Source organism: Harpia harpyja, chromosome 9 (assembly GCF_026419915.1).
Source record: "Harpia harpyja isolate bHarHar1 chromosome 9, bHarHar1 primary haplotype, whole genome shotgun sequence".
In the NCBI taxonomy this organism is placed as follows: domain Eukaryota; kingdom Metazoa; phylum Chordata; class Aves; order Accipitriformes; family Accipitridae; genus Harpia; species Harpia harpyja.
The window spans coordinates 34,756,920-34,783,599 of record NC_068948.1 but is presented as its reverse complement, the minus strand read 5'-3'; the positions used below and the strand labels follow the sequence as shown (position 1 = coordinate 34,783,599).

The following is a 26,680-nucleotide window of genomic DNA, read 5'->3' as shown; positions in this document are numbered from 1 at the left end:
AGTACATCATGTCTCATTGAGCCTACAGCAAACACCGGGCCAGTGTCGAGCACTGAGGAGGTGAAGATTGCCTTTATTAGCGTCTCTGCCATTCACTTGAGAGCAAAGGGGCCTGGAGGCATGCCAGGGCTCCGGGTACAATGGCTCTTTTCTACCTTGCTGGCTTTCTATAAAGAATGCTTTTAATGCTCAGCGGGGACCATTATTTCATTTAAAATCAATGCTAATACTGTGACTCGGAGTCCAAAGGTTCCTGTAAAGATTCCCAGTGCTTTCTCCCCGGAATAGCTCTGATGTGGTTTGGCTGCCTAATGAGCAATTCAGAGTTTCCCACCGTAGAGCATCTAAAGCATTATTAGCTTGAGCACCTGGGGATCAAGATTAAGGAGAGACGGGAAGTCCTGATAAGACCATCCTCTAAATGTGTTTTTAATCTGAATGTCAGAGTCTGTTCCAGTTCAGAGTCTGTGTCCCTGCCCCTCGTAGCCAGCCTGCTGTTCAGTTGCCTGTAAAGATGAGACGCTGTCACCAGTGGCATGATCAGAGGGGCAGGGAATTTGAGCTGGGTGGGTGCAATGTCCCCCAGTGCTGGATCCTGCACAGGGAAGGATGCAGCTGCAAAAATTACCGGCTTACGCTTGGAGATGGAAGGTGGATAAGACTACACTGATGAGGCAGATCTGCACTGGACCCGGGCTGTGATCTTTGCTGGAAAATCGCTCCACTAGTTCACCCTCTGGCAGCCAGGATCTTAGCAGCCTGCTCTGCAGTGTCCAGGCCCAAATATTTATTCTTCAAGCTGTCACATCCCTCTGGACAGAACGATGTGCTTGCAAGAAGAGTTGGTTGCTGGCACTTGGCCAAATTTTCTTTAAACAATAAATAGTGCTGTGTGTGCATCGCACCTCCAGAATGTTTTGCGTATAAGCAAAGAAGGTGACTGCTCACCTTGAAAGAAAGGGAGTTCCCCCTGAGTCATGGTGTTGCCACCCGTGAAGTCCCATCTCCACCTGATCTCGTCCTGCTGTGCTCATGCTTGCTGCCCGAGCGGAACAGTTCCCCTCCAGCTCTTCCCTGACAGCGGCAGGTAATCAGGTTTGATCTCCTCCTGCGCTGTAATCCTGTGTGGATCTGGTCTTGCACAGCTCATCTTCCTGGTGAGCTGGGTGGCACGGTCAGCGCTCAAACCCAGAGCTCTGCATCGCCGACATCCCAGTGCTGCAGCTCCAGCTTCCTCCTGGCCATGGAAGGATGAGGAGATGAGGCAGATTTGTGTGTTAGGTAGAAGGCAGGGTTTAGGGGTTAGATTAACCATGCCATTCTGCAACCTGTTGGCACCATTATTAAATGCAAAGGTCTGATACCCAGGTGGATTTTTTTATGGCTTTGTTCTCTGCAGAGCACTAATGATAGGAAGCAATTTATTCTCTCCTCTCACACCTGTAGTGCTCTGAATCTTCCATGTTAATGAAGCTAATTAGGTGTCCCTGTACACCTGCAAACATCTCAGCAGGTCTTGGGCTCCAGCTGTGTGATCTCTAAACCCCGTGTAGCTGTGCATGCTTGCTGGCTACCACCGTGGGTCTGGGTTGCACATGGTCCTTAGGGAATTATAGGCTGGTCTTCTCTGTTCGTGATGGGAATGCATCTCCCATTTGAAAACTAGCAGGTTTGTGATGAGTCACCTCGAGGGGAGAAATCAAGTCCCCCAAAGCCCTGATTTCACTATGGGTATGGACTCAGGCGGCAGCTCAGTGCTGTGGATCAGGGATTAGAGGGGAGACAGCCAGATAGTCCTGGCAAATGGGTGTACGTCCCTTCCCTCCCCTGCTCTCCGAGGCATCCTGGTGAAGTGGCAAGCATCCACACTGCAGAGACATTGTGCTGCCACACCACCTCTACATGGGCCTCTCTGTAAACGGGAGAGTCTAGCACAGCCTGCAAAGCCTTCAGGAGAGCAGCTCTGTGCCACCTCCTAGGAAGGAGCCAGCTCCACCGGAGCAGGTACTCCCGTTCCTCCCCTGCTCGATAAGAGAGCTTGAACTCTTGCAACCGCTCCAGAGATCAACATCCTTCACACCGCTCTGGATCCGCTTCAAAGCCAAGTCTTGCACACATCCTGGCCAAGGCGTTGGCTGCATTGCAGCTGCTGGCTGGGGCCGTATCGGCTTGGAGGGCGGCCAGCCGAGCTGTACCTTCCTGAGCGCTGCCCTCCCCTCCCCTGCCTTCCAAGACGAGCTGCTAATCACGGGGCCAGGCAGAGGCAGGCAGCCCTGCCTGGATCTCGCCGACAGGCAGACGGATCCCTTTTCCCATTGCCGAGTCGCCGTCGGGCATATCTTTGGTTATCACTCGGCGGTTTGAAAGCCAGCGGTATGTTTTGCGTTGATTTAGTTGTGTTTCATTTGGCCTTTGTAGGCAATGGGGAGCCAAGAGCATTAATTTGGATGACGGATCATATAAACTCTGACTCCTTCACTCCCATTCCAGGGGCTTGATAAACGGTAATAGGAACTCTCTCTTCCCTGCGTAAGTGCTATTTTATCAAAAGCTGGCTGAGTTATAGCCACCCTCTAATGTGGGGGCAATTAGGAACTGGCCACATTTCACAGGCTGGAGAGGCACACAGGGGAGGGGACGGCTCCCGCAGGGAGGGGAGGAGGATGGGGCTCTCCAAGAGCCATCCAGGGTGCACGTAGCCTTGGCTGACAGTGCCTTGTCATCAGGGAGCATCTTCGGCTGGGACATCCCAGCACCGTTCACCCCCGCCTGAGCAGAGCTGAGTGGGACTGAGCTGAAGGGGAGGAAAATCGGGGAGCACAGATGTGCCAGGGACTCTCTGCTGGTCTGGAGGATGTGTCTGGATTCCCCCGTACTGGCAGGACAAAGAGATCCTCTGTGAGGTCCAGTGTGGGGAGAGAAGAGGCTGCAGCCAAGGTCCAACCCCACCAGGCTGCAGAGGTGTGAGTGCCTGGACATCTCTATGTGCCGATGATGGATTTCTTCTCTCACTGAATGGGACAAGAATAATCTTCCAGCTTCTGAGTACACTGAGCATTAATAACGATAATGCAGTAAAGCCTCATGAAATTGGGCCTCTGATAATCTACTTGCCCTATTATTAGGCTTAGCAGGATTCAGGCATCTATTTTTATCAAAATTTTATGGTTAAAGGCTGGGTTCATTTGTGATTGCTATTGTTTACTGCCCATTTTCTAATTTCTGGTCAGTGCGGACGTTACGCAGGTGGGTCTGGGGAAGAAGGGCAGTGCAAAATTAAGTGTTCATCGATTACAAGCAAATCCTACCAAACCTGCCTCTAATCCATCCAGAAAAGGCTGCCTCATCTGTCTGCTCAGCAAAGCATGAGGATGCAGTTGGGATAGAGCTGGTGCAGACGAAGCCCCTCTTTTCCCTGGCACCCTGCAGAGCATGGCAGTGTTCGGGCATCCCCCACACGGCTCCTCCATCATTAAGCACTTCATGGCCTCCGATCGGCCTTTTTATAGCCAGGGTGAACCCAGCCTGGCATCCAGTATACCCTGAGCCAGATGATTTCAGGAAGCTTTCCTGCCCCCAGCCCCGGTGCCTTGCAGAGGACCAGGAAGCCACCCCGTTCCCCACAGAGGCATCTGGTCATCCTGCAGAGCCCATCTGGATCTTCATTTGCCTTTGACAATCTCGTACAGTGTTTGTTCCAGGTGTTTGGAGAACATCTGCATGTTATTCCCTTGCTGTCCTAAGAAGCTGATGCCATTATTTCTGGCTGCTTCTCGCAGCCTACAGATGGTTTCTAGCCAGCAGCCATCCTTTAAGAGCGGCTGAGCTGTCGCAATGGGATGTGGGGATGAGCTTGTTCCCGGTATGCCGGCACGCGGTGGTCCCTGGCAGTGGCCTGGGGCTCCCCGGGCACCCCGTGCCCAGCTGCACACCACAGACCATGTTGTCACCAGTGAGCCGGTGCCTGCTGGATGTCCACCACGCGCCAGAGGGATGCCAACATTGGTGCCTCTTGGATTTAACCTCAATGAAGGGTTTGGCAGGATCCTCATTAGTCCCCCCAGCCCTGCTATGGTGGCTGATGTGGAGCTGTGGGCACAGGCAGGAGCTGCCCAGGAGCGGTTTGCACATGGCCAAGCTCTGGCGAGGAGCTGGACCCTGCACTCGTCCCAGTGACCGGCTGCTGGGGTTAGCTGCTGCTCCGGCTGCATGCGGAACGCCATCTCTCCTGGGCGGGCTGGGATGTCCATGGAGGTCCCGGCTGGCCGTGAGCACCAGCAGAGTCACCGACACGGACATCTGTCCTCCCTGCTGCGCTTTAAGCATCTGAGTAAAATAAATGCTGTCAAATCCAGGCAGTGACACTGAGACTTTTTCTTTTTAGTTTGGTTGGGGAATTCAGCCCTCATCTTATGGCCAGCTTGGACTGAACTGAAGCCACTTCCCATGCAGGGAGCTGGCTCTGGCTTCCCTGCCTGTGCCTGCAGGGATCGCTCACCCATGGGGGCCGCTGAGCAAGCTGGTTGCTTTCTGTTTTCCTTGCAGAAAAGTCTGTGCATTTCTCATCCATCGCAGAGGCTCAGAAGCTGAGCGCGGAGCCGACGGCTGCCTCGTGCTGGCCCCCTGTCCTGTCCTACTCCCGGGATGTGATAAAAACCTCTCCCCAGGCGGAGCCCCACTTGTTTCAGTATAACCCACCAGGCAAGTAAAAGCTGCCGGCTACGTGGCGTGTGCCCTCCGTCCTGACCCGAGCCTGAGCACAGAGGCTGTGGTTGCAGCCAGTGTTGCAGGTCGTGCTCTTAAGTCAATGCAGCTTTTTGGGGAGGGGGTAAGAGAGAGGGTTCAGCAGAAACCTGCTAGCACTTCGCTTTGGCCCGGCACGGAGCTCCCTCACTGCTAATGCAGCGGTCTGAGGGTGGCCAGGCAGGTCTCACAGCTGTGGCCAGGGCAGGTTTAGGCGCATGGTTTGCTGCAGAACAGTGTGGGTGCTCCCTACACAGCCCTCGGTGCAAAGTCAGGCAGGTTTTATCCCTCACTGTACTGTCCCTCTCCAGCTGGAGGGCAGACAAGTTGGGCGCAGAACATCCTCAGGCTGCGGAGGGGACAAGGCCGTCATTTAAACTATTCCAGTCCTTTCCAAAACGATCGTGTGACTTGGATCCTAGTGCAGGCTCACAGCCGGCCAGTTCACTGCATCTAGCCCCTGCTCCCTCCCTTGCCCTTTTTCTCTCCGATAGCTACAGCTGCTCTGCCTTCCCTCGGTCTTGCTAACGCTCGTGTCTTCTGCACAGGACACCCCATCCCACTAAACCTGCATGACAGCTCTCGCGCAGGGCTGCAGAGACTAGCAAGCATCTCCAACCCTCCTCCCCTCATCTCCTCCACCAAGCACCCCTCTGTGCTGGAGAGACCCGTCGGATCCATTTCCCAGGTAGGGTGTCGGGTGTGAGCGGTGGAGACACCTCTCAGGGATCAGCAGCCTCTCCCTGACCTCTCCTCTCGCACCGCAGGGCATGCCCATCCAGCTCCACACACCCTACAGCTCCGAGCATGCCAAAGTCCCCGTTGGCTCCATCACCATGGGCCTGCCGCTGACCATGGATCCCAAGAAACTGGGTAAGAAACTGGGAGGCAAGTGATTTCTCACATGCTCCAAGAACAGCGGGGAGCGAGCTTGCCGGCGGCATAGGGAAAGGAGGAGCACAGGACACAGCAAGGGAGCAGAGAGACCTGCTAAGAGGATGAAAGGATTAGTCTGTCAGGAGAGCATAGACATAGGGAGCTATATTTGTGCAGTATAGGAAAGTAGCAACTCGGTCAGGGATGCATCCCAGCCTATAAATACCCTCCAGCTAATACTGTGATCGAAGGAAGGAAATATATTGCTGCTCCCCAGGCCGGTAGGATAAAGAGTAAATGGCCTGAAGTGAACAAAGAAAGTGTTTAGTCTGCAGATTTGGAAGCATTTCTTAACAGCAGGAGGGGTTGGAGCAGGACCGAGTCTGGGAAGGGGGGAGCCAGGCCCTATTTCCCGATGTGCGTGGGTCCCATTATAAATTAGCGCTGGGTTTTCAATGCCAGCCCTGTTCCTGGTGCGGGCAGCACCCAGCAGTGCCTTTGCCAGGGCGAGAACAATGATCTGGCTTTGCTCGCCAGCGGTTGTGTGTTCTGTCAACCGCCGCAGCCTTGGTGAAGCGGTGGGGATGGTGAAGGCGCCGAGGAGGTGCCAACCCGGGGCTGGCAGAGATGAAAGCCTCGAGGAGCCAAGGGCTGCGGCCCTATGCCCTGCACCTACGCTGATACGTGATTAATGTTTTCCAGTGCCTTTTCCTGGAGTAAAGCAGGAACAACTTTCTCCTAGAAGCCAGGCCAGCCAGCCGGAAAGTCTGGTTCTGCAGCCGTCCCAGGAGGGCTCCATCCTGCGGGGTGAGCTGCCGGGGGCGGGAGGCGTGTGCCCCGGCTGCGGGAGGGGAGGGATGCTGGCACTGCCCAGCCTGGTGAACGCCGCACTGGCTGCGGCTGCCCGGTGATTTCAGGTTTGATTTCTGGGGTTGTGCCCAGCCGAAGGGGTGTCTTCTCTCCTTCCGTTTGGCATTACCAGTGGGGTGGCAGATAGGTCTGTACAATGTCTGAATGTTTCTAGCCATCTCCCCAAATCAGGGCCTTGGGCATTGATCCTGGTAGAGGTTTTGTGTTGGAGGGGCACCCCAAAATCGGTTGGTTAAGACAAAGCAAGACCTGTTTAAATGCAATTGATTGGTTTTCAGGTTTTTCACTGTTGCTGCTGCAGCTGTGCAGGGACCACGTTTCATTTAATTCTAGCCCTCCTATGTTTCTTCCCCCATTAGCTAGGCAGAAGAAAATAAATGCAAAGGTGTTGCTTTTAAGTGCAAATTCTGGTTCGTGAAACCCCCCAACTGAGGCAGTCGGATGCACGAGTGCAGTGGGCTGGCTCCAACCCAGCACAGATAACAAGCAAATGAACCCAAACAACCGCAAGCTGCATCTCGCCAGAGATCTGCTCTGATCACATCAGGAGAGGCTGAGACAGGCTGTGCCTTCTCTCAGGCCCATAAATCTGCCCAGCCCCTCCATGAAGGCAACAGGGAGGTGATAGCCTCAAAATACCCATTTTTTCTGCCTCCCAGCCCCAGGCTTGCAGGGCTGGGTCCCTCAGAGGGCGGGCTGGGAAGGGCTCTACAAGCCACAGGATTTAACACTGACATCTCTTGGAGGGCTTTCCCTCCAGTACCTCGGCTTGCTAGAGATTAAGTCGAATCCTGTGCTTAGTCAGTAGTCTTAGCCCCACAGGTTTTGTGCTGAACGGCAAATCCAGCCCCCAGCTCACCGGCTTTGTGTCCTACAGGTACTTCCCTCAGCTCTGCCTCGGGAGGAAGCATCACCAAGGGAACACCCACATCCAGACCCCCTCCGGAATCGCCCATCACCTACCGAGGGTCCATCACACACGTAGGTCCCTCGTCTCCAGCGGTTTTTGCTTCCTGGGTGCTGGTGGCTGCAGCTCGCGGTGCTGGACGCGAGGACTGGGGGTTTGCGGGGCGCACTTAGTGTGCGGCACGGGGCTGAGCAGCACGGGGCTGTGCAATGCTCCCATCCCATGGAGCTACTCGGAGAGGTCTGCGGCCAGAGCCTTTGCAAACAGCCTCTGCTCGGGATGGCACGAGCCCTGTCCCATGTGCTGAGCCTGCAGAAGAGCAGAGCTCGACAAGCAGCGATGCAGAGCCTTACAGCATGTGTAAACTCCCCTTTGCTTCTCACAGCTGTCAGGAACAGAGGCGAAAGCAGCTTTAAATGGCCCTGGGAAAATAATCTCGCCAGTGCAATAAAGTGGAGCGGAGAGAAGGAGGAGATGGGTGGAGGGCCCTGGCCAGGCGGAGGAGAGGGGGAGGCTGCGAGGTGCATGTAAGGTAGCGAGGTCTCCTGCCAGGGCTGAATGTGCTGCACTGGGGGGGTCCTGCCCAAAGGCTCTCTTGAGCAGGAAGATACTTTGGCCTTAATCTCCACCATCCATCTTCGGAAGAGCAGCTGGCAAGCGGGCAATAGTTTTTTGCAGTGTGAGTTATTGCTCATCTGGTAACAGAGCGGAGAGCATTAAAAAAAAAATATCTGTTTCCCGTAGGGATTTTATCTGGCCATCATTTAGATATTTAAAGCCACTCGCGCTCAGATTTTTGCCTGCCTCCTTCAAGGAGGGTGACCATATTCCCTTTGACCGTGGGGACCTGAACCTGAATCCTGGCCCAGAGCAAAGGCTTAACTTGCCTGGTGCCCTGCATCCCACAGCTGCCAGGAGCAGATGCTCGGGGGCTGTAAATAACCCATCAGAGCAAATGCAGGCCCCATCCCCTCGCATGCCCCTGCAGCAGCTATGGGCAGCAGTAGGTGGGCGTGAAGGGTCTTGAGCACTACATGCCAGAGATCAGATGAGCAGTTTGCTGAGACAGTATTTTACATCCATCTAGATTGCTTTGTTTGGCTTGGGAATAAGGTACCAAGCCCAGACCCAGGGCATTACCTGCCTCTCCTGCTGGCCCAGCAGCCCGCATCCCTCTGCTCCTGTTGGGGAGAAGGAACCCCCCCGTTCCGGCAGCAGCTCCAGGTACCAGAGCTGACATTTGATCTCAGATTAGTCATCCAGTTTGCAGAAGGCAGATCTTGAATATATGCTCTCTGCTCTGAAGCCATCTGTCATCACTTGCTTTCAAATCCCCTCTGAGCACGTCCGCGGAAGGAAGATGACTTACCTGGAGCTGGGAGAGCCGGCTGGGAAAGCCGTTACTGGGTGTGAGGGCGAACGATCAGAGCATTGAACCCACGTGCCAGCACATCCCGGCAGCTGCGGTGGGGTTTTGGGGACTGCTGGTGCTCAGAAGGCTTGGTACAGAGCAGAGGCATCTCCAAGCTGGGGTGGGGAAATAGTCTGCACTGGCACAACCTGGAAGCACCAGCAAAGCTGGACGGGGCATCGCTTCCCCGAGGCTTCCACGAGCATCCGTGCTGGGGGTTGGTGGGGTTAAATGAGCAGAGTAGGCAGGTGTCAGTCAAGAGCTTTGCTCTGACAGCATCACTGTGCCTCCCCTGCTATGGGGTGGGGGACTGTCACCCCATGGTGGCTGTTCCCAGTTGGCACCGACAGGTTGCAATGGCAGAGGGGTGTTAAGCACCAGCAGCATCTTCAAGGACATCCAGCTCTGGGTGTTTTGAAGAGGATTTGGAGGGGGGCAGGTGGCTGTGAGCTGTGTCCGTGTGTGCCTCTGGGGAAAGAGAGGTTTCGGTTCACACCGGTTTGTGTAGGGAGCCTGATGCTGTTTCTGTTGGAGAGCTAACCAGCAGCTTTTGGTCCCCGACCTGCTCCAGGACCGGTCTCCTTGACGCCTGCCGTCTCGCCCAGGCGTGCTGCCAGCCGCCAGCTCCCGCACGCAGGCAGCTCTCTGAAGGTCATGCTTGCTGCCAGCAGATGTGCCCTGAGCGGGCAGGACATCTCCGTGCCTCCTGTACCAGGCTGGGGAAATAGGCTGCAGGGAAAAAGCTAATGCTCAAGCAGTCTGTGCCATCACCGAGGTGTCCACAGGGAGGCACCACCCTGTCCCCCCAAACCCGTGGGGTAGAAGCGAGCCAGGTAGCTTACTCCGAAACACGCAGGGCGAGAGAGTTGTGATTTTGGAGGTCTGCACTGTCCTCACCCCCTGCCTCTTCCCAGCAGCCTGGCACAGATCACGTACCTTTTTACCGCTCCTCGTTATCATCCTCATCAATAATTAAGCTGCAAGTCCCTCGCTGTTGGCTGCGCCAGGAAGCGGAGGCCGGGCGCGCTCTCCCTCCACTCAGCCTCCTGCGGGGAACAGCCTGTCCTTGTGCGCGCGCTTGCTTAATTGCTTGTGACACTGTTAAATATGGATCTTGGTGGCTTTCCAAGGGCACCCCGGCAGAAGTGCTGTACAAAGGAACCATTACCAGGATAATCGGAGAAGACAGCCCCAGCAGAGCAGAGAAGGCGAGAGAGGATGCCATGCCCAAAGGACATGTCATCTACGAAGGGAAGAAAGGCCACGTGCTGTCCTACGAGGGTAAGTCGTAATCCTCTGCCTTTTTCGGGCAGGCGCCGGGGGTTTGTGCCGCTGTGGCTGGGAGTCGGGAGCTATTTGAGGAAAGGCTGACGAAGTGCAACAGGCCAGCCTCGTGTCTTTGCTTCCAGTGTCGTTTCTTTCCCTTCCCACCATGCCTGCCTACAGCCTGGCTGGGTTTCCCTCTGTCCCGCGTAGTTATCTTGCCTTGGAGGCGGCTTTGCTGGTGGGCAGGGCCGCGATGAGGCTGTGGCCGTGGACAGGATCTCTGGTTTTGGTTGGATTTGGGGAGCAGGGGGGAGGAGAGGACCAGATGGGAAGGTATTGCCTTCACCCCTAGCACCCTGCGCAGGAGGGGACTGTCTGAAAATGTTATGAGAGCTTCCCCAAGCTCTTGAGCCAAGGTGGGACTCAAGAACCTGCAAGATGGCGGCAGGTCAGGTAGTTTGGCATAAAGGTTTATTCGGACATCAGATTCCCACCTACAGCATCTTGGGCACCATGCATCTTTCCCAGCATGGGGCTGCCCTGCAGGAATCCTCCTGGGCCCAGCAGCACCGTGCCTCAGTATCTTGTGAGCTTTGCTACAGCATCTGTAGGTGTTGGAGGGGGTGAAGCCATTCCTGCGTCCCGCAAGGAGCCTGTCCAGAGGGTGCATTGGCCTGTTGCTGGCTGCTGTTGCCTGGAGGTGCTGGGGACCCTGAGGGACATGCCCAGAGCCTCGTCTGGGGTGAGAAGCTGCCCCCAGCACAGACGGTGTCACTTGTTAACCGGGCTGACCCTGCCCGGTTGGCGAGCAGTGCAAAAAGAGTACAGCAAAGCAAAGCTGGGCGAGCAGCTGGGCTGCTCCCAATGGGGCTCTGGAGAGACCCGAAAGCCACGTCGGAGCTCGCACCCCCGCTGCACGATAACGCGCTTCCTCAGTAAATGCCGACGGTGCCTCGCTGCGTTAGCGGTATCAGCAGGCAGTCACCAGCTGCTCCTGCCTCCTCTGCGCCTGCTCATCCGATCGCAGCGCTGGCCATCAAAGCTGCTCTGTAAGTCCCGGTGGCTCCCATTAGAGATAAGCAGATGTTCCTCTCCAGTGAAGCTGGAAACAACTCCTCCATGCTCGCCTTTCGCCATGCGCTGGGCCGGGCATCTCTGGCGTGGAGCAGGGCTCCTCCTCGCCCACAGCTGGGGTTGGGAAGAGCTGAGTTACAGACATCGCAGCCCCGCGTCCTCTTGAGGTAAAATACTGGTGTGTGCTCTGACCTGCACGGGGACGGCTGTCCTCATGTGTCACCTCTGTTCTCAGTTGAGTTTGGAGGTGACTAAGGAGCAGATCCCTGGGGCAGAGCATCCCTTTTAGTTTGCCTGGCAGCCCGGGTCCTGTAGTTAGTCATGTAGGCAGAGGGTGTCCAGCAGAAGTCCCTTTCCTCCTGCCCACAAGTGTAGGCAGCTGGTTTCGTCGCAGGCTGGTTGTTTCACCTGGGGCCAGAGGCAGAGAGTTTAGGTCAGGCCACAGGGGACAACTCGCAAGCTTCAGCTGATGCCACCTCTGTGTGTGCCCTGGGACCACAGGGACCTTTCAGGACAGGGCTCTGTGCCGTGCCTCTCGCCTGCCGTGTGGAAACCAACTTGTCCCATGCCTGCCCACGTTCACTGTCAACTCTAGCCCAGATAAGTGTCACCATGGGAGACTTGTGTCTGGGTGCCCTTTGGGACAGTTGGCAGGGCTCAGACCAGGGAGGACGCAGGAAGCGTTTCAGGACTTGTTTGTGCAAGAAGCTATTTTAATCTCCTTTTCCCGGGCTTGGAGTCGAATGAGGTTGATCTCAAAAACGGTGCCACCAGGGGAGAGATGGGGAAGGCTCCCGGCAGCAAGGGCTGCCAGTGCCCAGAGCTGGGATCCCGCTGTGGGCAGTGGAGACCTGCAGACCAGACCCTTCCCCATTGCACACACTCATCACTGTCAGCCCAGCTCCCTGGCTCCAGCCTGAGCCCATCGCCTCTCGCCCTACCCCCCGTGGACGTGGATGAGGAATTAATTCCTTCCTCTCCACAGCAGCCTTTTACATGCTTGATAGCGTTTATCGCATCCTGAGTAATCTCGTCTGCTTCTGCAGCCTAGCCAGCCCTGCTGCCTCTCTCCTTCCGCCCGTACAGCCCGGCGAGGCTTCGCAGCTTGGAACAGAAGAGTTAAAAAAAAAAAATTAAATAAGAAAACTGAAATTATTGGTGATTATGAATTTTGGCAAGCAGGAAAAAAATTGCAAATTCTTTAGTGTCATGAGGGTGCTTAAAATAAAAGAGCTGTAATGAGACGAGATCCTGTAGCATGTGCGAGCTGAATTGTGCTAGATTGGTTATTCTCATTCTGCATATGATTGCTGATGGCTTCTGCAAGGCAAGGGACGTGGGTTTGGAGTGATTTTCTTTCTGTTTAGTCTCTCTTCTCCCTCGTGCCCTCCCCCTGCTTCCCAGCGGTACAAAGGGTGCCCGGGACCACGTCCCCTTCTGCAGAAGGGCTGTTGGCAACAGATGTGCCTTGATGACAGGGTGCAGGCACATCGCCCCGCATCTGCCGCAAGGTGCTCGGCTGATTCTGAACATCACCCCCGGATTTCTCCTGTCAAATGAATCTGAAGTGAAGGCTCGGGGACAGATCCCCCTCTTGTTTCCCCATACGCAGCCCCAAACGCTTTCTGGATTGAGTGGGTGCTGATTGTGGAAACCAGTAGTGGGTGTGAAGTTGTAATAATCCCATTTTATTAATTACTGGTTTTGCTGAGGAGGACTTTTGTTCTCGATTGTCCATGATGGAATGAATGTTTTTAACTTCTCCTCCATTTTCTCTAATTGTGTAACCACCTTCTGTGCCCGTGAAGAGGAGGATCAGGGCACTGGCAATCCTTGGCAGGGATGGCCAGGCCACGGACGATGGGCAGAGGCGTTTATCTCTCCAAGCCAACATCCCTGCTCAGAGCTTGTTACATAAACACGAAGCATTCAGCTGGCTCAGAAGCTGCCTGCTAAATTCACAGCTCGCCGCACATGATGGATGCCCATCGCCCAGGGTGGGCATGATGCTGCCTGGCACGGGCAGGGCTGTGCTTGCAGAGGGGTGGGGGCTGTAGCTCAGGACAGTTGTCCACTGTTCATTTGCAGAAGAGTCTGCTCCAGGTTCGGATGAGGACGTAGTTGGTGGTCTCCCATCATGTTAGTCCTCGCTCCATCAGTCCTGCGTGGGACTTTTCGCCGTCTCTCCCAGTTCTTGTGCACGCTCACCGCTGTTTCAAAGGAATCATTCTCAGCTTTGCCTCTCCCCGCTTTGCCTTGATTTTCTCACCCAGGGAGTGTCTCAGCAAATGTTAAGGCTGGCCAAGATCCCAAACAGTAGGTGTCTAGCAAAAATCAAAACAAACGGGAAGAAAAATAAAAATCCCCAGACCCACAGGGCCAAGTTCAGTGGAACCACAGCTGCTCACACCAGCGCCGTGCTGGCTCCGGGCTGTCCCGCTGCCTACATGACAGCCCCCACCGGGGAGGGAGGGAGGGAGCGGGACACGACAGGGCGGATGTTTCTACCCAAGCGGGAGGCACAGATCTGGAGTCTGAGGCAGGCAGGGAGGGGAGAAAACACCAGCTGAATTTCTTGGAAGCCAACCTCATGCGATGTTTCTGGCATTGCTGAGTGGTGGCTGATGCTGGGATGGGATCTGACCTTTCAGCAACGCACGCAAACAGCAGTAAACACCCTCCCTTGGCTGGTGCTGACTTTCCGTGCTCCTGATGGTGGTTCTCGGTGTTCCCTTCCCCAGGTGGAGTTGCTGCTTCTCAGTGTCCCAAAGAAGACAGCAGGAGCACAGGAGCTTCGCATGAGACCACAGGAACCAAGCGGACCTACGATATGATGGAGGGGAGGATCAGCCGAGGCTTATCAGCCCGTGATACCTTATCTGCCAGCATTGAAGGTGGGTCTGAGTGAAACCTTTCACCCGTGCTTTGTTAGTATTGACCCGCAGAGACCACATCTTGTCTCTTGTCTACATGATGGACCTTCTCGTGCCCGTGTTTTGGCAGTGGTTAGCTGGTACCCTGCAGCACATCCCAACAGGACAGCAACTGACCAGTGTGGGAAAACAAGGGACACAAACTGCCCCATTTGCCTTTGGTTTCTGTCCAGTCCCAGACCAGCTTCAGGACTACAAAAAAAGGAAGCACATTTTAAAAAAAGACAAATTAAGTAATTTAGAAATTGTTGATGTTTTTCCTTGTTGTCTGAGGAGTTCCTGGTAACACTGTCGTGTATTCATTGTAAATGAACTCCTGTGTCACAACCCAACTTTCCCCCTTGGATCTGTTCTAGGTCTCATGGGTCGAGCGATCCCTCCAGACCGACACAGTCCCCATAACCTAAAGGAGCAGCATCACATGCGGGGCTCAATTACACAAGGTAAAGCTTCCAAGCAGAAGATGGCCATGGGCAGAGGTAACGTGGGGAAGTATCTCACATGCATGGCCCCTTGTTGCTGTTGTCAGGCTAGGGCAGAAGGAAACAAGGATGGACACATCAAGGTCCAGCTGCAGATCTCTGCAGCCTCGGCTATGTGCTCAGAGAGATTTTTCAATCTTGCTCAGCTTCTACCAACCTAAGCTCTCACCAAAGTCAGGTAGAATTTTCAGTGACTCGCATGAAGGCAGGTTGAAACTAGTGCAAAATGGGTCCAGAAATTGGTGGCAGATGTGAGGTGGTCCAGCTGCATTAGTGATACAGCTGCTCTGTGTGCTCAGTTGGGTACCAGTTACATGCATTAACTAGAGACCCCCTTGAACTGAGTATCCACACGGGGACTGGGAGTCCAGTGTCTGGCTTGGGAATCACCCTCTGCATCCATCTGCTTGGGGGCTGCAGGAATACCTCGGTCCTACGTGGAGGCCCATGAGGACTACCTCAGAAGAGAAGCCAAACAGCTCAAGAGGGAAAACACTCCACCGAGGGACTTATCTGATGCCTACAAGGTCAGGTCTCACGAGGGCCTTACTCCTCTGAAAATGAAACCAGCCCATGAAGGCCTAGTGGCCACGGTGAAAGAAGCGGGAAGATCAATCCATGAGATTCCCCGGGAGGAGCTGAGGCGGACACCAGACATCTCTCTGACGAGACCTCTGAAGGAAGGCTCCATCACGCAGGTGAGCATGGGGCAAATAGCAGATGAGATTAGTCCTACTCAGGCTGCTGTCCTTGCACAGACCCTGGGAACCATTCCCAAGGTAAAAGGGGAGCAGAGAGGGCTTCAGGTTGCAAACACATCACTGGTTAGAATTGAGGCTCTGCTTGGGTACAGGTTGCCCTTCTCCATCCTTTGATGGGGCCCCTTCCAACACAAACTGTTCTATGATCTTTCCCGGTGGATAAATACAAAACCCAGGGAAGGGAGCTCAGCACCCCCTGGCACATTCAGAAAGCGATATTCCATCCACATGTGTACACGGAAGGGGACGCATTTGGCTCTTGTTCAAGGCCAGAGTCAACTCAGTGCCCTCGGCAGTTTTGACTCTGGGTGCACATAATCTTGGTCTCCTCCCTTTATGGGCAAGTGTCGACCCAGCAAGGCCAGTAGTTAGGATGAAACGTGGCATGCTGTCTCCTGTTGGGCTCCAAATATTTAGAGGGTTCCCATGACACCTCATAGTCCTACCTCATTTCACAGCGTGTGTAGGAGAGAGGCGTGATGGGCACAGCCAGCCTTCGGCAGTGACTCATCATCATCTTGTTGGAGCACAACAAGACATGCAAGATGGGCACTCCACCCTGCCCTGCACCATGCAGAGCTATTATCTCTGCTTTGCCGATGGCTGTTGCCGTTTGACCAAGTAAACCGGTGTACTGACCCACTAAACAAGGAAGCACAAGTCCCGTTGAAACTTGGTGGGATGCGGTCGCTGCATCCCCTTCTGCTCTACACCCCTTTGATGTCTTCTCTGTCTTCTGTCCCCAGGGTACCCCACTGAAGTACGACAGCGGCTCTTCCTCCTCGAGTACCAAAAAGCATGACGTGCGGTCCATCATTGGCAGTCCCAGCAGGACTTTTCACTCTGTGCACTCGCTGGACGTCATCCAAGATCCGAGGAATCTGGAGAGAGCTTATGAAGAAAGCCTGAAAAACAGGCCAAGCCCAGTGACAAACTCGGGTGGCTCCATTGCCAGAGGGGCTCCTGTGATAGTACCTGAGCCGGGCAAGCCCCACCAAAGTGCCCTCACCTACGAGGACCACCAGGCAGGGCACAGCACGGCATTCGGCAGCCACTTGCACAGAGGGTCTCCGGTCTCCACGCGGGAGTCCACGCCGCGGCAGCACGAAGGTACTTGGCAAACCTTTTTTTTGATGCTAAGGTTCCTAGCAAGCTGAGCGGGCAAGGTACGCGGGAGGTGGCTGCTGACCCCACCTGCCCAAGCCATTCCCAGCAGGTGCCTGTCGAACCCGTTCTCCCCAGCACCCCGCGCCCACTCTTGCCTGCGGCCGCAGCTGACTCACGGCACTGGGTAGCTGCCAGGGACGGCTGGGGCTCAGCTCCCTTCCTGGGGGTGCTCACACAGTTGCAGCTAGGGCACCCCACGTCTGCGCCGGGGTAACCAAAGGGAGACTTGGACCGTGGCCGGTGAAGCTGGTGGTGTTTCGAAAGCGTCTTCCCTGTCCCAGCGCTGGCCCAGGACACCCTTGTTTCTACAGGCTGGCAGGAAAGCAGTGCTTGGTGCACCGCGTGGGGGGATCTTTTCAGCAATCTGGTGCGTGTTTGCCTACCTCATGTGTTTATGCCTCATCCATCACCTGGGCACCCAAGTGCCTCACCTCCAGGAACATCTAATCCCTTCTGAGCCAGTAGATCCAGGCAGCGTGTCTGCATGTGCCTGCTGGCATCAGTCATCTCCTGCCCCCAGAGCCAGACCTGGGGCTCCGGGGGAGCAGGTGTGTGGCTGGGCTGGGCTCAGTGTTCTGGTGAGACACGCTCAGATCCAGAGGTCAAAAAACCCTCTTGCTTTGTGGCACGTTTGTGGGCAGGATCGGTGCTGAAGCCAGTCCCTAAGGTACCTTGTCCCACCAAGCCTGCTAGCTACGGGTAACTGCTTCGGGTCCTTTTGCATCTTCCGCCTGCAAATCCTTGTCCTAACCCAAGAGTCTTGTGATTTGGGGGCGTGCAGCACAGGACATCTCCGTCTCCCAAAAACCGAGGCCAGGATGCGCCTCCCCAGTGAGGAGTGGGAGATGGGGCTGTGCAGTGCTGAGCTCCTCCAAAAAGCCTCCCCCATGACTTGCTGCCAGCTGGGCTAGCTCCAGCTCTCTGTGGTCGGTGTGTCCTGTTGCCACAGCCTCTGCTGTCTTCCTGGTTGGATCAATCATTTTGGGGGAAGCCTTCAGATGTTGGTGGCTCTTTGAGACTGGCACATACAGTGAGCACAGCGCAGGGCAGGCAGCACCTGGGCAGTGGGGAGGAATCCCAAGGGAAAAATCAATGTTCCCGCAAAACACTAGTGAGAAGGTGGATTCTGTGTGTCCGGAGCTCACAGGATTTTGGCGTGCAGAGGATCTGTAGGAGGAGTCCCCATGGTGTGGGTCAGAGTTGGAAGGCACCTTTCCCTGAGTTGCCTGAGCTTTCCTTCTGCCCCAACAGTAGGTTTGATTTATTAGCAGCCACGCCAAGACGCCAAGCTTCATGAAAGGAGCAGGAGCGGTGCTTCACGTGTCCCATGTTGCAGCCCCAGTTGTTTTAAAGTCGGCAACGATGGGGCTGGATCCGTCTGTGTGTGCATGAGGGGGATGCTCCTTGCTGCCCGGGCAGCATTTGGTGTGGCTCTGTGTCAGCCACTGTCCCCAGCCTGCTGTTACAGACACAGTAGCTGGTGATGCTTATCCTAGGTTGGGCAAGAAGTGCCACCAATGCCCAGCTCAGGTTGGGAGAACCGAGAGAAGTCCCTGACATGATCCAACCTCCCCTCCGTGTGCTGGGAAAGAGCTTAGGGCTCCAGAGGGTGGCGGGTGCTTGAACACTCTGAACTGTGTTTCGTCACCATTGCCGGGAGTTCCAGGGTCCCCGGCTCTGCCCAGCAGCGGTGACCTCCTCTTGCCGAGGAGAGTGGTAGCAAGGCTCCACTGCCGGCTGCTTGTGCGGGCCAGGATGAACTCACAGACCGCCTGGTGTGGATGTACTGGGGTGAAGGGATGGTTTGGGACAGGCTTCTCCTCCCGGGTGCAACCAGGGCTTGGCTCGCCTCGGCCTTGGTGGCGTAACGGGGCATGGCGGTGCAGGGAGGAGGGAAAGGTCCCTCGAGTTCAGGGTAGCTGTGAGCATCCCTGGGGGACATGCTTGGCCGCAGGCATCCCTCGGGGATGCAGCTTGGCCGCAGCACTCAGTCTCTGACTCATTTCCTTCTGCTCACTGCAGGGAGCATCACTGCCGGGAAGCCGGTGTCCCAGGACAGAAAGATCACCCCCACATCAAGAGAGCTCACCAACTCCAAGTCTCCGCACGCTCCCGTGGCCGACCACCACCACCCCATCTCCCCGTACGAGCACCTACTCCGTGGTGTGAGCGGGGTTGACCTGTACCGAGGGCACATCCCGCTGGCTTTTGACCCTGCCGCCATCCCGAGGGGAATCCAACTGGAAGCAGGTACCTTCGGCGAGGGCACGGTCTGTTTGGGATTGGTTTTTCCCTTGTTATGTTCCAAAGGCTGAGGTCTCTGGGGAAAGCCACTTCACGTCTGCATCCTTTTCTCTCCCAGCTGCTGCTTACTACCTGCCAAGGCATCTGGCTCCAAGCCCCACGTACCCCCACCTCTACCCCCCGTACCTCATTCGGGGCTACCCAGACACAGCTGCCATGGAGAACCGACAGACCATCATCAACGACTACATCACATCCCAGCAGATGCACCACAATGCCGCAGCCACAGCCATGGCACAGCGGGCAGACATGCTGCGCGGCTTGTCACCCCGGGAACCCTCCCTCGCCCTCAACTATGCAGCAGGTCCTCCCGGAACGGCACCATCCAGGGGTTTGGGGGCATTTTGGGAGAAGGAGGCTGGGTCAGGCCAGCACCACCAGCTCCAGCTCTGGAGCCAAGGGCTGAGCCAGCAGCACGGTGCAACCCAGCAGTGTGGGAACTTGGCTGGTTAGCGTGGAGGACAGCTGAGGGGGAATTTGATGCTCTTTTTGCCATCTTGAGTTACTTGAGGCTCCTTATGTCCAGCTCTGGTTTTGGGTCATGGGAGCACTTCCCAGCCTGGACCTGCTGGCCTCTGGAGATTAAAACACACTCCCAGAAGGATATCTGTCTTTCTGCAAAAAGCAGAGCCTGCTGGGGAGTGTGCGGGGTGCAGTGCTCCTGCCCCTCCACAGGCAGAGCAGCATTGGTCTCCGGCTGCGGGGAGCTGCAGCTGATGCTGTCTGCAGCCCCCTCGCTCAGCAAGGATAGATCTCAGCATTTTCCTCCCCGTTATTGCCAGGAGCAGGACATGCTGTATTTGCCTGCAAAAGGGTCCCCTCCCCTGACAGTCAGCTCCTGGGGGCCATGTATGCACTGGCACCTCATGCGCTGTGCCAGAGCAGCAGGACAGGTTGACCCTCCCCAGCATCGCTCACTGTTCCAGCACAGCCAAGCTGCAGCGGCTCGGCATCATCCTGACAGTCCTCTTGCTTCTCTCTCCAGGCATCATCGACCTGTCCCAAGTGCCACACCTGCCTGTCCTTGTGCCCCCCACCCCCGGCACCTCCGCCACCACTATGGACCGCATCACCTACATCCCCGGGCCCCCCCAGACCTTTGGCAGCAGGCACAGCAGCTCCCCGCTCTCCCCAGGTAATGCTGCAGGTTGCTTTTCCCATGAGAAAGTGGTTGGGCAGGACTCCCTTAACCAATTCAGGGCCATGAGCTCAGCATGCTAGGGCAGATGGGGGGAGCCCAAATTCATTCTTACGCAGGGACCAGCCCACTGGCTCCCTTAAACCAGCTCATCTGATCCTGCTTGTTGGGGCTTCCTTGCTTTTCCCCCTTCTTCCCCAAAGTGGCAGCTGGCAAGCAGCTTTGTGGAAGGACATACCCTGGAGACAGCACCAGCAGAGCTATTGCGTGTTTTGCCCGGGTTTTGTCGCACTGGTTGCCCCTGTCTGTCCTGCTCCTGGTGACCTTGGATGGAGCCGTTCCTTACCTGCTCTGCAGACACAACAATGTGAAGAGCAGGCAGTGTTCCCCGGGGGAAATCACTCTGTCTGCAGCCCTTTCACTGCCTTTCGGTTGGGTTTCAGGAGGCCCCACGCACATGACCAAACAGTCGGGATCATCAGTGTCCGAGAGGGAACGGGAGCGGGAGAGGGAACGGGAGCGTGAAAAATCCATCCTAGCATCCACCACGGTGGAGCATGCACCCATCTGGAGACCAGGTAGGCTGCGGAGGAGCCTGGCATCAATATTGGGGCCTGTGCTGGGTGGAGGTAGGTTTGGGGTTATAAAACAAAGAGCTAAAGAAGCCCTTCTTTGTATTTTCCCCCAGGTACAGAGCAGTCCAGCAGCCGTTCGTCCTCGCACTCTCACAGCCACCAGCACTCTCCTGTCTCACCCCGCACCCACGAGACCATCCAGCAGCGCCCCAGCGTGCTCCACAACACGAGCATGAAGATCATCTCCTCGGAGACCCCCACCCCTTCCGTCCTGCGGTACGTCCCCCTGCCACAGTTCTTGCCACTTGCCTGGACCCCTGCACCGGCATGACCATGAAGGTTAATTAATGAGCATCACATGGGGCACCTCTGAGATGGAGCAAGGGTTGTTTCAGCCTTCAGTCTCAGCAGGAGCAGGACTGGGGCTTACAGGGAAGTTGTGATGGGGAGAGGTAGATTTTGGTGCCCACTTCCTTTGCTTTTCCTGGTGGCTTTTAATGCTACCAGGAAAGAAAGCAGGTGTGTCCCTATGCCCAAATACAGGTATCACTTCTCTTACTGAAAGTTGCCTGGTGGTGGAGTTATGAAGGTCTCTGGGACCTGTCCATGGGTTTTATTGTCTCCAGTTGATGCATCCAAGCCACAGCCAATACCCATGGCCAGTTACTGTCTGGAGGCTCCATCCGAGCCCTCCTCACCTGCACGGGCCAACCCTATGCTCAGGAGCCCTGGGAGGACCTCGGCCAGGCAGCGCTGAACGCTGGGGCTCTGGTAACAGCACTCCCCTTTCTCCATATGCTTCTCTCATCTTCGCCTCATCTTCATTTGCCTTCCAGATCCTCCTCCACCACTACCACGTCACCGATCCGCTCCGCTGCCTTCCCCTCGGCCTCCACCCTGCGCTCCTCCATCAGCACGGTGGACGGCTACGTGGCCCCAATGGACCCGGCTGTCCTGCAGAAAGAGGCCTCGAGGGCACGGGAAGCCAAGGCAGAACGACCCCAGACTGACAACAACGTCTTCACCTCAAAGCTGCCCAGTGGGGCCAACCTCGAACAGTCGCCTTCACCCATTAAAGCCATGGAGTCGAGACCTTTACCCGCCTCCGGACCTGGTTCTTCTCATCACTATAGCAGAGGACAGGGGAAAAGCCAGCAGCACCATCACCCTCTGGACCAGCAGCACGCAGCCTCGGGCCCCGAGCAGCACAGTAGAGAAAAGAATCAAAGTAAACCCTTTTCAATGCAGGAACAGGAGCTCCGAGCACTCGGTAAGACCACCACGACAGCGGCCAACTTCATAGATGTGATTATCATGCGCCAAATGTCTTGCAATAAGGGGCAGCGAGAAAGAGGCTCGCTAAGTAACAACTCCACTAGTGATGGTAAGAAATTGGAGGGGAGAGGTGAGAGAACTGTGGCCTGAAACCCATTTTATTTCATTATTTCTTATTTTTAGTTGCACATTTTGGCTATTGGCTTCATCAGGTCCCTGAGTGTGCTTGTCCCTCTGCTTCCTGGTTGTTGTGTTATTCCAGACTTTTATTTGTGTGTTTTAAGGATCTTCCCTTCTCCCACCCTCTTTTAGTTTTTCCCTTTGCCAAGTCCTGTTTTGCAAACGTTGTTCAGTTCCTGGTATTGCTTTTTACAGACAATAGCAATTTGCTAATTCTGATTTCCCCATCATTAGAAATTCCCAGGCAGTCTGTAAGGAACAGTTGTGGGTAATAAATCAAAGGAGCGAAGTGGAGAACCGGGAGTGTGAGTGGGACAGGGCTGCTGGCCGTCAGACACGCACCTACCTGCTTATGGTTGTACCTCTGAGCATGCAGGATCTCAGGGGGCTTTGTGGGCTGCTGCGTGATGCTGCTCAGACAGGCTCCCTTCACTTGGGGTGACCTCACTCAGGGTCCCGGTGCTGGATGCTGCGCAAGAGGGCAACGTGGACATTGCTGTCTAGGGATCACTCAGCCCAGCTGTGTTCGGCAGCCATTTCCAGAGCAGACCACAGGAACCACCTAACAGCAACCTTGTGTAGGATACAAAAGCGCTGGGATAAGTTTCTCCAGAAGAAAGTGCAGGGAGGGAGCGGGATTCAAGTTGTGGGTCATTCCTGATGGGGCCAACCTTCACCCAGAGCATTCATCCAGGCTCCCACCAGCATGCAGAAGCAATAGGCAGCCCGTGGGGATTTGATGGGACCCCATCTTCAAGCTGAAGCATCTGCCTTGGCCATCAGCACTGCACGTTGCTACCCAGCTCCCCTTCTGTAACCCAAGGGTGAAAGGACACGGCAGCGTGGCCAGAGAGGAGAGCTGCTCTCACTGGTGCATCCTGACCCACCCATCCCACCACTTGGTCATGTCTGGTCCCAGCCCCTTCTAGCAGCGTGCTACAGGGCCAAGGATGCGCCTCTGGCCACGGCGCGCTGCCTGGCTGAGCTTTTCCTCCGCCTTTTTCCCTGGCACCAGTGTTTCCTCCAGCTGAGTGTTGTGCTGCAGAGAGGGGCAGCTTTTCTATGGCCATGAGCTTACAGAAAGGAGCTGGTGTTCCTCAGGACTTAACTGTTGGTTAGGGATCTTTCCAGAGCAGGATACTTCATCTTGGGTGGATCCAAATCGTGCTCCCTTCGGTGCTGGCATGCATGGGGTGATGGGGGATGCTGCATCCCTGTCCCCAGCACAGGGAGGTTCTCCATGGGGGTCCTGCCCTCCCCGTGCCCTGGGTACATGCGAGGTCAGTGTGTCCGTGCCTGGGCACCAGGGACCCTCCAGCAGTGCTGTGGGTCACCTGCCAGATTTGCCTGCAGTTTCTAGGAATTGAGCGTTAGGAGGGTAAAGGTCTGTGGAGGCAAAAGTCCTGAACGTTACCAAACGTGCTTAGCTGGCGAGAGGCAGCGTGTGCCTCCTCCGGGACTCCTCTGTCCTCCACCACTGGTCTGTGGAAGCATAACCTGTCCGTGCCTCAGTTTCCCCTCTCTGTTGAAGGGTGATGGTGGTCCCTCATTCCAGCTCTGCCTGTTTTGATACAGTTTGAGTCTATGCAGAGGCCTTAAAAGGCAGAGAATGGTCAAGAAGCCTTCTTGCTCCTGCAGTGTGCGAGTCTGCTGTCTTTGGAGCAGGATCTGGAGTCTGCAGGGCCTTGCGCCCAATTTTCAAGTCCCTGCTCTTGGCCATGCTGGGCTTGGGGCTTTGCTTTGTAAAGACCTCTTTGCTTTGTTGGAGACCTCTTGTGCAGCCACCTCCACGCCTGCAGAGCATTGCTTTCCCTCCTGGCATAGTGGGGGTTTTATTTTTCTGTTTCAGTAGGTGGGGGAAAGGGGGGGAACAAGTTGTGAAGCTGCAGGGGTTGAATTTGGTTCCTGACTCCCATGCTGTCGCCGCGAGGTGCTGAGTGTCCAGCTCTGCAGGACTGAGACATCACCTCTTTACTGAAGCCATTACGACAACTGGACATCAGAGGTGGCTCAGGGGGTCCCTGCAATGTGACCTACCAGGTCTTCCCTCATCTTTTTTTTCCCCCCTTTGCTGAACGTGTGACTCTGCCTGCAAGCAACGGTTGCCACAGCACTAGGGAAAAGCCAAGCGAGCTGATTTTAACTCCCTTCTGTTTCCTCAGGCTTTCACGGAGGCTACAGCCCTGAGCGGATGGAAGCAGTGAGTCCCGTGAGCTCACCCAGCCTGTCCCATGAGAAAGGGGCCAAGCTGCTGCAGGATGCAGAGAAGGGGCACGGGGAGCATGACCTGAGGCAGAAACAGCAAGGTGAGGGCAGGGGCTGGCAGTGCCAGCCGGTGCAGGAGAACCCGAGCTGGCATGGGGGGCTTCGTCAGCCAGGTCTCGCTCGCCATGCCCCAGTACCGTGCTGGGATGGCATTCAAGGAAGGGAACACAGGCATCATCTCACACCTGCTCTCTTCTTTGTGCCCCCCCCCCCCCAGGCTCGCTGAAGGCCTCGGCTCCCGAAACAGCCCACCTGCAGCACCTCCGGCAGCCCGACGGCCCCCAGTCCCAGTGCCAGCCTCTGCAGTCCAGCCAGAGCATCAAGGGCATGAACCAGCGGGTGGTCACGCTGGCCCAGCACATCAGTGTAATTAAACTCGTTCTTGCCTTCCCACTGGGACTCCTGGGAGGAGGGAAGAGCTGATACAAAACATGTCTGGTGGGGAAGGGCTGGGAGTGATGCTAGAGAGCTCAGCACCTCTGGTTGGGGGCTGGAGAGAGAAGAGTGCTTCAGGCATGTTCAGCCTGGGTGTTTGTGTCCCCATTAAGCCCATCACAAGAGCTGCTGCAGGCAGGAGGCAGAAGTTAGATCCCCACAGGGACAAACCAGCCTGATTCCCTCCTGCTTGCCCTGCCTTAGTTGAGCCCAGCAAAGCAAGAAGTAGAAACCAACTCTATTTCTGACTCAGGGCTTTATCCTTCTAGGAGGTCATCACGCAGGACTACACACGCCATCACCCGCAGCAGCTCAACTCCCACATCCAGACCCCAGTGTACTCCTTCCCCGGGGCCGCGTGCCCCGTGCTGGACCTGCGCCGCACCCCCAGCGAGGCGTATCTGCAGCAGCAGGAGCACGCAGCGGCCTCCAGGATCTCCCCACAGAACGAAGGAGGCAAAAGGTGAGGTCCGAGAGTCCAACCAAAGCTGGCACGGGTTGGTTTCTGCCCACCCGCTGTGCCAGTCTGAGTTCAGACAGACCAGGGCTACCCAGGGTGAGGAGCCGGGCAGGTGCCCTTGGCTACCTGGCACCCCAGTAAGGGGGTGCATAGGGCAGGCTGGCATTTGGCGTTGCTGAATTTATGTTCCCCAGCTTGGTGCTTGCGTGGATTGCTTGCTTACACAGCCCAGAGGGTAAAACTGCTTTCTGATCTGGGCGCTTTCCCCCATAGTGGTGCCTCTTGCTATCCCTGTTGTCCTAGAGGTGCTCTCTAGACCCCCTTGGAGTACGTGCATGATCCCCTTCCTGATCTGGCTGGTGTCACAGAATAGTTTAGGTGGGAAGGGACCTCTTGAGATCATCCAGCCCAGCGCCCTGCTCTCAAGCAGGGTTAGCGGGAGCAGGTTGTCCTGGGTCATGGCCAGTTGGGTTTTGAATATGTCCACTGATGGAGACTTCAACACCTCTCTGGCCAACCTGTACCAGCATTTGAACACCCTCACAGTAAAAAAGTGTTTTCTTGTGTTGGGATGGAATTTCATGTGTTTTGGTTTGTGCCCGTTGCCTCTTGTCCTGTCACTGTCCTCAGTCCTTTGCAGGTCATGGCACAGTGACCTTTCAGACCACAGATGGTTCCAAAAAACCCAAAGCAACGTATTTTCCATTGGTTCAAAGTTAATTTTATCTTCATCTTTCTCAGTGAATCAGAAGCTTGTTAGACACATGTGCCCTGTCAGCTGCAACTATCCATGTCAGGCACTACCTGTATTTCTTTCAAAGTCACTTTCAAATCCTTGTGCTGGTATCAGCACAAGGCAGGTCTGATTGCTGTTGTATGGAATTAAAAAATGGGAAGTGTGAGAACGGTGTCTGTCCTGCCACCCAAACACCAACAGAGATCCAGATGCATCCAGGAAAGAGTGGTGTCTCCAAACTGGTGGTCCCCTGTCAGTAAATGTGATTATTCTTCCCAGCTCTCTCTGGTCCTAGAGTTGGCTTTATAACATTAGGGGAGAGAGCCCGGCCCTGGCCACCCAGTGATGAAGAAAACTGGGGGGAAAAAAGAGAAACCACAGAAAGAACAAAGACGTAAATTCCCAGAACTCGCCGTGAGAAATTCCTCACGGGCTCGAGCCTGGCCGTCTCCCAGGCGCTGGCCACAGGCAGGCATCAGGGGGCTGTCGGTCCTCTCCGGGCTGCCCCAGTGCCGGACTCATAGCCCGCAGCCAGCGACCCCCTGCATGGCCCCAGACAAGGTGGACAGGAGGTGGCGGGTGCTGCCCTCCACTGTGTTCACAAATATGATGGAGAATCAAAAGCCACGTCCCCAGAGGGTTAATGTCGCAGCCCTCCGGAGGGATCGTGTCCCTGCCAGCCAGGGACACTTGGGCTGAGCCAGCAAGTCCCAGGACTGGTCCCGCCGTCCCTCCTGGGCAGCTGTATTTGGGGCGGCTGCCGGCTGGCCCGCTGCCTGGAAATCTGGGCCACGTCTCGGCTCAGTCCTGCTCTGCACGCCT

At 55.7% G+C, this 26,680-nt stretch overlaps 1 protein-coding gene across 19 annotated transcripts in view; it reads left to right on the top strand.

The window, feature by feature from the left end:
* The window catches only part of NCOR2 (nuclear receptor corepressor 2), a 260,465-nt gene that overhangs the window by 222,177 nt on the left and 11,608 nt on the right, over positions 1-26,680 (top strand). For 12 of the 19 annotated variants that reach the window (XM_052798060.1, XM_052798068.1, XM_052798067.1 and 9 more), the window contains 19 exons: positions 4,546-4,701; positions 5,292-5,431; positions 5,511-5,616; positions 6,322-6,426; positions 7,367-7,470; positions 9,938-10,088; positions 13,889-14,041; positions 14,437-14,523; positions 14,983-15,260; positions 16,070-16,433; positions 18,513-18,740; positions 18,853-19,098; positions 19,780-19,929; positions 20,376-20,510; positions 20,621-20,783; positions 21,344-21,891; positions 24,125-24,268; positions 24,445-24,593; positions 24,932-25,125. In XM_052798060.1, coding sequence (XP_052654020.1) covers positions 4,546-4,701; positions 5,292-5,431; positions 5,511-5,616; positions 6,322-6,426; positions 7,367-7,470; positions 9,938-10,088; positions 13,889-14,041; positions 14,437-14,523; positions 14,983-15,260; positions 16,070-16,433; positions 18,513-18,740; positions 18,853-19,098; positions 19,780-19,929; positions 20,376-20,510; positions 20,621-20,783; positions 21,344-21,891; positions 24,125-24,268; positions 24,445-24,593; positions 24,932-25,125 — 3,601 coding nt within the window. The remainder of the gene's footprint in view (positions 1-4,545; positions 4,702-5,291; positions 5,432-5,510; positions 5,617-6,321; positions 6,427-7,366; positions 7,471-9,937; positions 10,089-13,888; positions 14,042-14,436; positions 14,524-14,982; positions 15,261-16,069; positions 16,434-18,512; positions 18,741-18,852; positions 19,099-19,779; positions 19,930-20,375; positions 20,511-20,620; positions 20,784-21,343; positions 21,892-24,124; positions 24,269-24,444; positions 24,594-24,931; positions 25,126-26,680) is intronic. The other 7 variants (XM_052798074.1, XM_052798073.1, XM_052798075.1 and 4 more) reach the window with 1 other exon arrangement.